The sequence below is a fragment of the Leuresthes tenuis genome, unplaced genomic scaffold, assembly GCF_036924035.1.
Source record: "Leuresthes tenuis unplaced genomic scaffold, fLeuTen1.0.hap1 SCAF_19, whole genome shotgun sequence".
In the NCBI taxonomy this organism is placed as follows: domain Eukaryota; kingdom Metazoa; phylum Chordata; class Actinopteri; order Atheriniformes; family Atherinopsidae; genus Leuresthes; species Leuresthes tenuis.
In genome coordinates, this window is record NW_027325373.1 from 8,638,071 (window position 1) to 8,652,730 (window position 14,660).

The 14,660-nt window shown below is 38.3% G+C and overlaps 1 protein-coding gene across 1 annotated transcript in view; it reads right to left on the reverse strand.

Moving 5' to 3' along the window:
- The window catches only part of LOC140277401 (matrix metalloproteinase-17-like), an 86,560-nt gene that overhangs the window by 11,620 nt on the left and 60,280 nt on the right, over nt 1–14,660 (reverse strand). Inside the window, exons 5-9 of the mRNA XM_072372404.1 lie at nt 9,309–9,485; nt 8,819–8,921; nt 5,514–5,596; nt 2,900–3,052; nt 2,564–2,821 (exon numbers count right to left, since the gene is read on the reverse strand). Coding sequence (XP_072228505.1) covers nt 2,564–2,821; nt 2,900–3,052; nt 5,514–5,596; nt 8,819–8,921; nt 9,309–9,485 — 774 coding nt within the window. The remainder of the gene's footprint in view (nt 1–2,563; nt 2,822–2,899; nt 3,053–5,513; nt 5,597–8,818; nt 8,922–9,308; nt 9,486–14,660) is intronic.

A 14,660-nucleotide genomic window follows, 5' to 3' on the forward strand; every position in this document is an offset into this window, starting at 1 on the left:
GTGATACTGAACTGAGAGCTGTGAGCAGCCTGCAAAAGGCATTGCTACCAAGGAGAGGAGTAAAATCAACAGTTGCCTTTTTCTTTCTTGCTCTGTTGCCAAAAGACGTTTAAGGAAGACTACAGATTAGGATCGACTGAATGTGCCAAAATAGAGGCTGCAGAGGCATTCTCTGTTAGACTTCCTTGATTAGATTGGAGATCTGGTTATCTCATATTGTTTTTTAATTTTTATCACATTTCAAATCTGTGCTCCCTTTGAGTCTGAGGAGTCCAAGGGGCAGCTTGTGGATTCATAACACCCTCTGCTCTCTGTTATGTATGGTGTAAAGGTCAAAGCAGTTGGCAAGCTGAGATGCCCATCTTGCCAGCAATTTTGAATTTTGAGTGACCCAGTGTCTGCAGTCAAAAAAGTTTAGTGTTGGAGAACTTGAGCAACAAGCAGTAGCAGTGTTAGCATGATCCCAGTGTAAGACAGACATACTGCCGTATGTTTGACTTTTTTTTAGTGGGTGAAAGATCTGGATGGAAGGCAGCTCAGACCAGTCGCTGAGTTCCAAAAAAATTTTTCAATTTTCTATTTGTCGAACCATACAACAGTTTTCCACTTTGCCTCAATCCATTTGAAATAATTTCAAAAGTTTTGGCCGAGACAAGACTACGGTGTGTCTGGAACTACATTATTATCAACCTGCATTTGTAGATGGCACAATGAACTGTATTCACACACAGGGATTTTCTGGAAGTGCTCCTGAGCACATGCAGTGATTTCCATGACAGAATCACATCTGTTTTTAATGCTGAGCTGCCTGAGGGTCTGAAGATCACAGGCATCCAATATTGATTTTTGTCCATGTCCCCTCTGCACAGAGACGTTTTCAGATTCTCTGAATCTTTTGATGATATCATGTACTGTAAATGATGGAATATTCAAAGTTTTTATAAATTCATGTTGAGGAACAGTATTTTGAATTTTCTCATTTTCACATTACATGGTACGGCACTGCACAGTATGATCCGACTCAGCGTGGCTCTTCCATGCTTTGTCTTTCATTACATACAGCATTTCCTTAGTGTGGGTGCATTGTGTGAAGCTGTAACAAGAAAGAGGGCTTCTGGGTCTCCTCTGTGTTACATTACATTAATTTAGCAGACACTTTTATTCAAAGTAACTTACAAGTGAGGAGCACAAAGAACTCATAGCACTGAATGAGTTTGTGGCAGGCTTTCAGTTTAGAATGCTTTGACTATTTTTTGGGAGTGATCATTAATGACGGAGTTCAACTCGATTGACCTTTTAAATCAATTCTCCCAGTTAATAAACATGTTAATGTATTCATTAGTAATGAAAACCTATCTGTAATCTATGTGTACAAATGAGATATATCCATGATCTGTGCTGATAATTATCTGCAAGACTTTCAAACGACTTCAAGGAACAAGAAAGTGTATCATGTGTCTGTAGGTACGTTGTTTGTGACCAGAAGTGATGATCCTCTCTGACCATACATGTTCTGAAGTGTTTTACCTGTATAATTTTGCTTCAGCTTGGTTGGAACCTCAGCTAAGATAGTACCAAAAAGTATCAGTAACATTGAACTACACACAATAGAAATCCCTGCATAAAGCAAGCTGTACCGTATGATATTGTAATGGAAAAGCAACATTTGTAGACACAGTTTTTGTTGCAGATTGATGAACCTCTGCAAATCTGATATGTTGCCATTCAACCTATTTAGTGAATGTTCCTCTAGTTATTCCTTGTTAATACCACTTACTTTTCCAGCCTTTTGTTGCTTTGAGACAGTTTGCAGCCATCAAATGAATGATCTGAAATCATATTTTCCTTGTAAATACAATGTGGGTTGATGAGATTTGGAAATCATTGCATTCTGTTATTAATGACATTTTACATAACGTTCTGACTTTTTTGGAATCAGAGTTACACAAAATTATGTTATTAGTTAGTAGTTGACAAAAAGTATCTCTAGCTTCAAAATTGTCTTCCAAATTGTATATAGCTTCATATAGCTTCAGTCTGACTTTGAATCCTTTTTAAGAAGCTGATCTGCCAGTATGTTTTAGAAGCCTCTATGAAATTCTTCCTCAATAGTCTTTCTTATTAAGGTTGCTGTCTCTGACCTGTAGTCAAGTTTACCCGTATTTTCTCCATAGCTTTTATAGATCCCTTAGGAGCTCCATAAAGCTCCATAAATCTGTCTTCACATTCTGATTACTTTTCCAGCTTTGGTTTATTTCAATGGCAAGGGCAGAGCTTGAGCTTGAGACAGCAGAATTTGATGACACTTGATAAAGAGGTGGAGCATGTGCAAATGAAGAACCTATTGAAACCTGAACACAAGGGCCTTATGCCATGATGGAGGGCTCTGTTAAATCTGTAGTTATAAATAATTCACTGCTTTTTAAATATTACTTAACATTGATTGGTATTTTTTCTCAAACACCTGCTAAACTTCCAACTAACCCACTCTGGAGCAATCTGTTAGTTAGCTGAAGTAGAGTGAAAACTAAAGAACAAAGACATTATTTTTTCAGCTTCTCACCATCAGACCACCTCATGGCATCATCCAAATGTGGTGGCAGCCCCTTCCAAAGAGCACTATCTTTAGGGTAGCCCAGGTCCATACGTCGCAAGTGGTCATCGTAGCGCCAATAGTGGTTGTCCTTGAAGAAGTAGGTTTTGTCATTGTGTAGCCAAACAAAAGCTGCATCCACTCCTTCCACTGGGAGGCCAAAGTCACTGATTGGACGAGGGTAGCCCTCTTCAACATTATTGTCTTTAAACAACCAATACTTTAGACCTAAAATGTGAACACAGATTTAACAATTATAATAAGAAACAAGACAACAAAATCTTTGAAACAGGTAGATATTTTCACCTTTGAAAAACACTATTTTGTGGTCCCCTGGCCTCTCATACACAGCATCCACGCTGTCTAGATTGGGAGGAAGGCCCCTCCAGAAGCGATGAATCTGAGCTGGTCGAAGAGACACCAGGTGCTTCTCTCGTGTTAGTCTCCAAAAGTACTTCCCTGTGATAGACAGGAACATGTTTGATTAAAGCTTCTTTACTATTTGACATGACAGAAAAGCCCTGTTTTGTTTGGTAGTCAGCTGGCACACAGTTTACTGTCTCTGCACAACCTTATTAAAGTAGTAGTACACATTTATAATTCTTTTTTTTCTGGCCTGTGTTATCTCTTTGTATGTCCTCAGGGATTGGTCCTCGAGCCATTGTTGTTCTTTGCTTCTATTATTTCTATTGGCCGATAAGTACCTGAAGCAAATCTGCACTTGCATGCAGATGTCACTGTTATTTATTACACTGAACCAACACAAATACCTGCCTTAGCTGTTCCTGCAAATCAAGGCACTATGCACCATTAGACAGCAAGCTTCTTATCAACTCCAAGGTTCCATCATTGACAAGTCTTTGTCTGCTCAGATCTATATTCAGCAATTTGTAAGAAAAATGAAAATGAAACATACAAACATTTTTTTAATTCCTGAAACAAAGCCCCCTTCTCCTCACTTTTAGTCAAACAGAGACTTATCTCCACCACTGTCCTTCTTCCTCTTAACTTCTCAGCGCTAACATTCCTTGGATATTGTATTTCATGCACATCTGATATTTTTTAGAAAACAAAGAAGCACATACATTATTGTTCCTTGTACACCTGGGTTGGCTGATCGTCATCAGCCTATTGTTTTCATCTATAAAGCCATTCCTGGGTTATGGTCATGTTATTTAAGGTGCAGAATATTTAATGTGCAAATGCCATGATTTACAATATGTATGTATATAGGTTTGACTCATACATTTTCAGAGTCTAATGCTGTTGATGCTTCAAAAAGACCAAATGAATGTTTTTGCTAATGACATTCCCAAAGCGATCTGCCTGGCCAGATCATGAGTACTATTTGACTGATCAGTGACCACAGCACACCTCTAAAACAATACTATTGCTCCATTGCCAGTAGAATCAGATTACAGGCGTCAAACAAAAACTCCCCATTAAAAATGGTTTCCTCTTAACCCTGTGGATGTCACAATGTTTTGTCTGTGACCGTGTGAGGAGTATCATGCCTGTCATTAAATTCAGGATGCAGCATAAACCCTTCAGCACTGAGCTTATTAAAAAAGTGGCCTGTGTTATCTCTTTGTATGTCCTCAGGGATTGGTCCTCGAGCCATTGTTGTTCTTTGCTTCTATTATTTCTATTGGCCGATAAGTACCTGAAGCAAATCTGCACTTGCATGCAGATGTCACTGTTATTTATTACACTGAACCAACACAAATACCTGCCTTAGCTGTTCCTGCAAATCAAGGCACTATGCACCATTAGACAGCAAGCTTCTTATCAACTCCAAGGTTCCATCATTGACAAGTCTTTGTCTGCTCAGATCTATATTCAGCAATTTGTAAGAAAAATGAAAATGAAACATACAAACATTTTTTTAATTCCTGAAACAAAGCCCCCTTCTCCTCACTTTTAGTCAAACAGAGACTTATCTCCACCACTGTCCTTCTTCCTCTTAACTTCTCAGCGCTAACATTCCTTGGATATTGTATTTCATGCACATCTGATATTTTTTAGAAAACAAAGAAGCACATACATTATTGTTCCTTGTACACCTGGGTTGGCTGATCGTCATCAGCCTATTGTTTTCATCTATAAAGCCATTCCTGGGTTATGGTCATGTTATTTAAGGTGCAGAATATTTAATGTGCAAATGCCATGATTTACAATATGTATGTATATAGGTTTGACTCATACATTTTCAGAGTCTAATGCTGTTGATGCTTCAAAAAGACCAAATGAATGTTTTTGCTAATGACATTCCCAAAGCGATCTGCCTGGCCAGATCATGAGTACTATTTGACTGATCAGTGACCACAGCACACCTCTAAAACAATACTATTGCTCCATTGCCAGTAGAATCAGATTACAGGCGTCAAACAAAAACTCCCCATTAAAAATGGTTTCCTCTTAACCCTGTGGATGTCACAATGTTTTGTCTGTGACCGTGTGAGGAGTATCATGCCTGTCATTAAATTCAGGATGCAGCATAAACCCTTCAGCACTGAGCTTATTAAAAAAGTCCACTGTGTAATTTAATTAGTCCCAGTGTTTCAGACAGCTGAGCTCCAGGTCACTATACCAGATGCCCCTAGACTTTCCATCTCACCAAAGTAAAGACTCTGTTGCTCTCAGGTTTTGAGTAAACTGTCCAATTTTCTGATTATTTAGATCTGATCTGGTCTCTACGGAAATTAGTGTTTGGTCGAAGCCGGATCATATATATTACTTGCATTGCTTTATTTAGGCATTGTGTGTTTTTAGCACTTTCAAAAACTGCCTTTCATGACTCATCAGCACATCATTGCAGTAGTAATTCCAATAACACTAAGTAATAATCATCATAAGTCTACATTTCATAGCTCTGTCTCCGTCCTACTCTTGCCTGCGGTCTCCGATTGGGTTAGAATACCTTTGAAAAAGAAGGCCTCTCCTCGTATTTGGGCAACGGCATCAAAGTGACTGGTGCATCTGTCTGGGGCATCTTGTGCCAGCCTGGCAAAAACAGGTGAGTCACAAGGACAGTTGAAGAAAGGGTGAAAAAATAGTTGAAGAGAACAGAGGAGAAAAAGGTGAGGGTTGCACCAACAAGATATTGCATTAATATTCTGAGCACTGCGTTGAAGACTTTATACATGCCTATAAAATTCTCACATTTAACACAAAATAACATTGCTTATGGTAGGTATAAAATTCATGACCTGAAGCCTTTGGCATTTAGTAAAAAAAAAAATAAAAATGTTGTAATTGCACTTACCTACTGAGAGATGCTGAATGTGTGCATGCATGTGTTCCCCTCAAATAAATTGGCTAAACATGAGGTGAAACGCTGTCAAGCTTAGGTAGAGAGGTCTTCCAGTGCATTTAGCGCTAGGGCTAATAAGGGATTTAAAGAAGTGACGTGGTCAGCCTGTCAATGATCAAGCCATCAGCACCACAGGCCTGCCACTGTGAGTGGGGGGCCGAAAGCCTTCGTATTTACAACAAAGATCCTTATTCAGAGCCCTAGTAACAAGGTACGACTCCCTAGTGTCTGCATTTGTGACCTTTGTCAAGCAAAATCGAGCGGAGTGAAATATGAGCGATGATAATGTAAAACCAAACTTATGATGGAAGGTGGGTTTTATATGCTTGTTAAGTTTGATCAAATTACATAGCCTTCGTTTGAAAATACATATATGCGAGAATCAGGAATCATTGAGGATTTTATCAGTGTAGTTCAGAACATAGTTTAATCTCTCACTAAGCAACCTGCCATGTCTCTACAATATAAGTTCAAGAAGCAATAATACAGAAACTTAATCATTCACGCAGTGGCAAGCATAACACAAAAAACTTGTTCACTGCTGGTTCATTAATGAACAAAACTGTGCAATGCTGGATAGAATTAATAATTTACTATTAGCCTGCTAAGACATGGCAAAGGCACATAATTTTCATTGTACCACATATTATAGCTTCAGAGTATAACAACAAATGAAGACAGCCGAGACAAGACAGAATAAAATAGAAAATCTAGACCCTTAATTTCACATTTAGCACCACACATTTGAAGGTGATCACATCACTAAAAGTAGAGATTTGGGCTGTTTTTTTAGTTAACTGTTCCAGTTACTTCAGATTTAATGGATGTCTTGTCCCAGTTGTGGGTTTCAGTTTTTCCAGAGATGTTGAGGTGGATTAGAATCAGAATTTGCACATTTTGGGTGCAGTTAGATGTTTTGCCTTCTTCCAATCAAAAAAAGCAGCACCATGAACAAGGTATTGTTTGACTTTCATCTTTGAGTTCAGTGTATTCTGCACCTTGATTCATTTTCTACAATTCTAGCTGTCCTTCTGTTCATTCTGGGATCAGTTTTCCTTTTGCAGCCAACTCAGGGGCTCTGGCAGTAATCCCATGGATCTTCCACTTTCTAATAAAATTAGTAGCTGTGGTAAAAGTGTTGGCAGACACCTCAAAATGATCTTGTAGCTTTTACCTTGACCATTTTTTGCAATTATTTCCTTTCTTCCCTCAAGAGAGAACTCTCCTCTCTCGTCTACGCTTGGTGTGATGCAGACAATATCAGACAGCACAATGGGTGCTTTTCTCCATTTAAATTGGTTGGGAGATTATAGTTTGCTTCAATGAAGTCACCTACATCATTGTTAATTTTTTTAAAAACCTCTGTGCAATAAGAGAAAAATTCCCTCTATTCATGGGATCTCAGATGGGTTCTATTCAAAAACCTTTAAGGTAGAGCATTGCTTCAAAGTGTGAAGATACTAACACTTTCAGCCATGCATGCAGAGCTTTTGACATGGAGTTGCCAGCCAAGTAGAAAAAGTAGCAGGGAGCAGCAGGGTCTTGATGCATAACCCTTTCAGAAAAGTTTTGGCCATAAAAGACCAACTTTGGTGTCCCCTGACTCATTCTAATACATATTTTTTATCATATACACAATTTTCTAATTTTTCTATATCTCAGTGAGTTAAGGTATCATAAAGAAGAATTAGACTTCTCGAGCTTTTTAGCCAACACAGTCTGTAAATAGCAATTTATATTAAAAACCAGGTCTACTTCTGGTAGACTTAGAACCTTTGTAATTAAGACTCTTCTGACCTTTTTCTTTATTTTCAGTTTAGTCATTCATAAGGTTTGGCAGGATATGCCACAACGATGGTTGATGTGTTGCTTTACTAGCGTTATAAATACAAACAAACAAGGAAGTCTTTTCATTTATTTATTAAGTCAGTGGGTTTGTTGCAATACATATTATATATATTGCATATATATATATATATATATATATATATATATAATATTGATAAGTACTCTTACTTGATCATATCAAAACTGTATCCCTTTAGTGTTCCACTTATTGTCCACTGAACCACTCAAAAACCTTAATGAAATCTGTCCTACTCTCTTAGCTTAATCTCCACTAATATATATTCACTAATCATATTCATGCTCCATTGCTTATTTCTGACCATTTTAGCTGGTATGATGTCTTTTCTTAAGATACCCTGAGGTGAAATGATGAGTTAACGCACAGATGGACGCAAACTTTGGAAAATTACTTTGTGTCGTGACCAATTAATTGCCTGCAGGACCATATATCCATGACATATGAGAGCATCCTATTATAACCTCTTTAGATAAAGAGCTATCAATTCTTATGATTTAGTGAACAATAAACATGCCATGGTTAAGTCCATCATTATATTATTTTAATTCTCATGAAGCAGTGGCTCCCCATCAGAAGTAAAAAAAAAAAAAATGAATAAATAAAAATAACTGCAGTTTGATCAGACATTGTTTCACACACAGCTGGAGCAGCTTAAGACCACATTTAGTGGTTCAGAGCGCAAGAAAACTAGCAAGTAGCAAATGAGCAAAGATGCTGAAACAGAATTTTAGTTCAGTTAATTAAATACTTCAAAGCATCTGGACAAGTTGTGTTGAAACTAAAAGGGTTGTAAGTTTAACACAAAAAAAGATTATGAACCCCTGTTCCACAGGCTCCACATTACAACATTTAGGGGCTGCAAAGGAGCATTTAAGCTTTATTTGGCTTTCTGTGTTCATCCATGTGGAGCATGCTCCAATGTCTTTACCAAGGCCGTGGACAAAAACCTTGACAAGCTGCGAAAAGTGTGCACAGTGTTTGAGAGGGCCAGAAAAGTAGAAAGTTATGTGAGTGAAAATAAAAGTCAACTAGAAATCTTACTTACAGCGGGGTGGATCGGTTTTCAGGAAGGTCTAACAGCACAGGAGGCTCAGGTGTCTGTGACGGGTTTCCTGGCTGATTGGTGTGGGACACTGAATCTCTGACACCTGGAAAATTCATATGAACATACCAAAGACCAGACAATCAACCAAAATATTCTGTTGCTCTGAATTACTGTGCAAACTGAATTTTATCTATTTAATTGTCTTGTCTTATTGTGTCTGTGTTTATCTTTAATTTAGCTCAATAAAAATCATCCTCCTCCTTCGCAGCCCTGTCCTTCAGCATTCATTCACGCCTTCATGATCATTGGTTTCTCCTCTGCACACACCCACTCTCTATAACAGGGAGTGGTGTGATAAGGTCATATGCCATAAGGAGGTCCAATTAACTGCATCCATGTTTTCATTAATCAATAAGCTCACCACGCAGAGCTCAATTCCTTTCTCTTTCACACACAAACACACGCAGAGTAGCTAGATGTTCCTTTGTACCGTAGAGCTGCCAGACACGGACTTTGTCCTCATAGGGTAGATCGTATTTCAGAGGGTCTCCCACCGGACCCTGGTAATATGGTCTCATGATGGACTCCATGGCTGAGGTGTGGACCAGGCCGATGGCATGACCGAACTCATGGACTGCAACCGCAAACAGATCCATCCCATGAGACTCTGAGGAAAACGTTGAGAGCAAGAATGAGAAACTCCCCTTTACATATTGTACATATCAAAATTGGATCATAATTGGGACTTTTATTTTAACACATACTGTAGAAATGGACTAACACTCAACAGAACACAGCGAAATGTGAGGAAACTGCTCTCGTTATTTATTTTGAATTACCATGATTTCACTTTTAGAAAATGACATAGCATTATTACTTTTCATAAAGCATAAATACATTTCATTGTAGACTTAACCTTTACTATAATCACTTGCAGCTTTGGTGAATATCACATTGCCGCTGAAAGCTTATGATTTTTGTTGAACTGGCTCAGCCTCTGTTTGCACATTTCTCCCTTTTGAGTGAAGTCAATATGCTGGAAGTTAAGAGGCATGACAGACAGCTCTGGTGGCTGTGAGTGCTGTTTGGGATGTGGTGCTGTGAGATAACTATGGTAATACCACCTGAGCCCCTGGGCTGCCAATCAAAACTTGAGTGTGGAAACACACCTAAAGAGGCCACAGGCTATTAGAGCAAATTTCCCTGGATGTTCAGCTAAAAAACTCCTTGCTGGCTCTGCTAAGCAAGACAAAACCTGGGGTGTTGAGATTTAGATTTGCAAACATTTGAACACGAGCGTGTTGAGCCAAGCTAGCTTAGAGCTCCTTAGTGACTTGGATCAAATGTGTTATCCTCACGCTGGATGCTGACTTCGACTTAGGGACATCTCAGTGCTGTGCTCCATCAAAAGACAGAGGACAAGTGGAGAGGTGCACTTGAGGTTTCTTAACTTGGGATGTTCAGGGGCCACATGCCAACTCTAATCTACTGGAGCATAAAGTGGAGGGAGGAAAGGTGGGTAAAAGGAGGGAGGGAAAAGGGATACTTCACCTTACTGCACCCCTTCTTTGGATAAGACATGATGTAAACAGAGTGTGACAAACAAAGGCTGCGGCATATGTTTAAAGCTTAATGAGGGTGCTGTTCTATATGAAAGATGGAAATAACAGAGAGCCAAGCACGTAATTATGCAACCCTGCATAACCTGGTGCAATGAGAGAGTTGAGATTTCTTACTTTTTTAAATGATGAAATGTTCACGGAGCTGGAATGACGGAAAATACTTCATGTGGACATGAATGAAATCCTCAGAGTTTGATGGTAAATCCACGGAGGTGGCAAGTGCCACCAGGAGTAAAAAAAAAATATATATATATATATATAAAAATATGACAGATTCTTTACTATTTTTTAAAAACATATGGTATTTTCTCATACTGTACACTTCCTCTGAACCTCCTGTCACTTTCTGTCTGAAATATTCTATTTTGGCTCCAGTCTTTTCAAGAGACCTGAAAGGCCACATCTGCTCTGATGGGTCAGTTTATTGGTCTTAAATAGTAGAGTACAAGATGCTTTATTGTCCTTTGCTTGAAATGTGTCAAACCAGCCACAAAGCATAATGCATCAAGGTGATGCCATAAAGTAACAAGAAAAGCCTGGACAACAAATTAGTGAGAATATTTAAATGCAATTCAATTCAATTAAATTAAATTTCTCTTTATTGTCCCTTGAAGGGAAATTAGTGTTGCAGCAAGAGCACACAAAAGACAAGGTACACAACGATAATACTGGCAATATGAATAAAACCCAATTAAAAGTCTAAAAATCAATAATAAAAGTCATAATAAAAACAACACAATATAAGAAGCACCATACAAATGCACTAAAGCTAGCAAATGTTCAGTCCAGAGCTCCTACCAAAAATGGGAACTACTACCAAGAGTTATGAAAAGTGCAAGTGCATAAATGTGCAAATAAGCAATAGCAGTGCAAAGGAACATAAACAATCCAGGGGCTACTTGCCATTAAGTAAATAAATTGCAGTGGGAATGAATGAAACCTGAAGTCTTTTAGTTCTCCTTATAGGAGCCCTAAAACGACGACCTGCGAGCAAAAGCTCAAACTTGTTTAAAAGTGGATGATTAGGACAATGCAGAATAGCATTAGCCTACCTCAGTACCTGTCTGGTATAAATGGACATGGTACGGGCCTGCAGACTTCCTGAGATTTTTCCAGCAATTTTAACAAGACGATGAAGACGATTCTTGTAAGACAAGTTCAGGTTTCCAAACCATGCAACAATACAAAAGGTTAAAAGAGATTCAAACATGGAATGTTCTCATTTTCCCTAAAAAGAACAATCTTTGCTGAACCTTTTTGGAGGTAACATCGACATGGGATTGGAAACACAGTTTATTATCAAGGACCACAACAAGATATTTCTAGCTCTCCACTATCTCAACATCAGCACCTTTGATAATAGTTGGTGGTGGAAAAGAGGTAGACTTCCTAAAATCAATAACCATGTCTTTGGTTTGTGACACGTTTAGCTCGAGAGAAGACTCATCCCACCAAGCTACAAAGTCATCTACAGCAGGCCCATGATCCTGCTCATCCCCCTGAAGAAGACTAACTATAACCGTGTCATCAGCAAACTTTAAGATGTGTCTGTTACAGAAGCTGCTACGGCACTCGTTAGTGTACAAAATAAAGAGGAGGGGGCGAAGCCCACATAGAAAGCTTTGCAGATTGGTGGTAAAATACTGGACAATTAATCACGCAGCTGACATTTGACCATTTCACAACCTTAACTTTCAAATTCATGATGATGAAAAAAAAACTCAACAGACAAACATGGGTCTAAAAACATTTGTGTGTTCTGCTATTTGTAAGAGAGGCTGATTGCAAAGGCTTCAGAATGGAGAGCTTTCTTTTCTCATGACAGGGTTTATATTGTTAAAGAATAGAGGATTTGCATGAGTTTTTAATGCAACCCTAAAAATCCATTGTGATAATATCCGCAGCCACAGCTGACCTGAATATTTTGCTCCATTTTAAATCAACCTTAGATTGAGGGTATGATTCTTATTATTCTATTCCTTTCTCTTCCTTTCTTGCTTAAACTCCTATTGATATTCCTTAGGAGGAATGGACTCGAATCATTAGAATTATATGAAAAAGTATCCAGTGAAATGTAAAGGTTTATTAATTAAAATAAATAATAATCACAGTTTTACTGAACTCCATAGGCCCTCTAAGAAGTGAAGCCAACTTTTAATCCACATTCTTGAGCTCTTGGGAATTAAATAATTGTCAACGAACTATGCAGAGTGGCATGTGATTAAAAATATTTTTTTCTGCTCTCTCTGGTTGACACATCAATGTAATCTCTACATTTCAACTTGTTGTTTGCCATCTGCAGAAATGTGCAGATAATCAGCCAATAATACACTGTCCTGGCGCACTGGGTCGGGCTCCTCTACTATATATAACCCTCTATTTCCAGCTACTCTGAAAGCATTTTGAGATAACTCTCTTTTCTAGGATTTTGGCTGCAAATGTAATATATATACAACAGATTATCCCAAAGATTGGCAAATGAGGAGAGTTGGGAGTTCCAGAAATATTTTTATTTAAGCCATTAGCTGGATGGATTGAATGCTATAAAGATATAGATTTTTGAAAATAATTTTGAATAATATAGTTTCAGTTTGTAACAATTAGTAACAATAAAAATGCGAATACATCTCACTCAAAACCATGAATATGTACAACTAATGGAGCAAGAGGAAGGATGAGACCTGTTGACATGATTCATGTCATTATTGATTCTCAATAATCCCGTCATAATCCAGTATATTTAGGAGCTAAATGGCTACTTTCAATGGTGGTAAGAGATCCCTAACCTTGTCACTCTTGATTCATGTGAGTGTACTTATTCGCAGGATAGCTAGATGTGTCAACAGTCCCCCAAAATGAATTGTAATTGAGGATAATTGTCTTGGATTCCCCACGAGTCTGTAATGCTGCGCTTTGTTTATGTCAGAATTTGGGATTGGAGCTGGGCATGGAGTCAGACCTGAGCATATTATGTTTCTGTGGAACAAGTCAGAGAGCCCTGTGGGGGTTTTGACATCTGATTTCTGACTTCCCTGTACAAATGTAACATACCATTAGAACAAAAAAAAGTCCCTTTGGATGAGCGCTGACATGTCTTCAAGAATCTAAAACAAGTTCAGTTTCCTGCTCTCAGAGTTCAACACAAGCCAATGTCCATATCACGCAGACATCGTCTTGTTGCTTTCCATTTATTTGCAACTATTTGAGCCATGTGTAAATGTTCTTTATCACCAAAAACAATCTTAATCAGAGATAAGTAAGCAGCCTCATCTTTTGTCCACAGTGTGTGGTAAACACAGGATGTCATTTTCACAGAGAATTTTTTTGCATTATATGGTGCCTGCTCTAACTGATCGCAGTTAGAGAATCTGCTGCAGTCTTGCATATGTGATCAAACAGGAGCAGAAAAAGTCGGACATTCTCTAGAGTTATCGTGTCAAACACCGGTTAAGAGTTCTCTATGGTTCAGTATCATAGATGTTACCAGAACTCATCAAATATATGTGAATATGACACAGACAAAATCAAGAGATCCCTTACACAGCAGACATTGTGACTCATCGCAGTATGAGGAGTAGAGGCGTAATGAATGACATTAGTAATAGCAACGTTCATTTCAATGCCTCTGTAAAACTTGATAATGAACCAGCATGTACAAGAGCAGGACCTTCCCCCAAGTGGAAGGCAGCCATCATGAATACATCTATATTCCCTTCTGTGACATGTCAAAATGTCCGCTATGTTCTTTAGGAAGGCGTTAAAACATCTTATCTCGTTCTGCAGAACGTCACAGCTGAAAGAAGATTTGTTTTAGAGTTCTTTTTACCTTTTTGCTTTGGCTTCATGTCTTACAGCTTTACTCTCATTGCTTTCATCAGCTTTATTTACCGTCACTACTGGAGTTTGAACCTCTAAAACCAATATATTGTATCTGTCCAGCACCAAACAGCCAATGGATAAAACTAGTGACTTGCTAGCAGAGCACTTAGGACAGCAAGGGAAATTGAATTTTGGATTTGGTTTTGACTTCTGTTGCAAGGCGGACAGAAACACAACTTCTTATGAAATACTAACTTTTCTCCATGTCACCTAGAAATTGTGCAAACTGGCACAAACAAAATGTTTAACAGTTGATACAGATTTAAAATAAACAAAACAGAGAGTTGCTGTTAAAGAATGCTTGACCGATCTCCTTATTAAGAAGAACACTACCTCAGAGT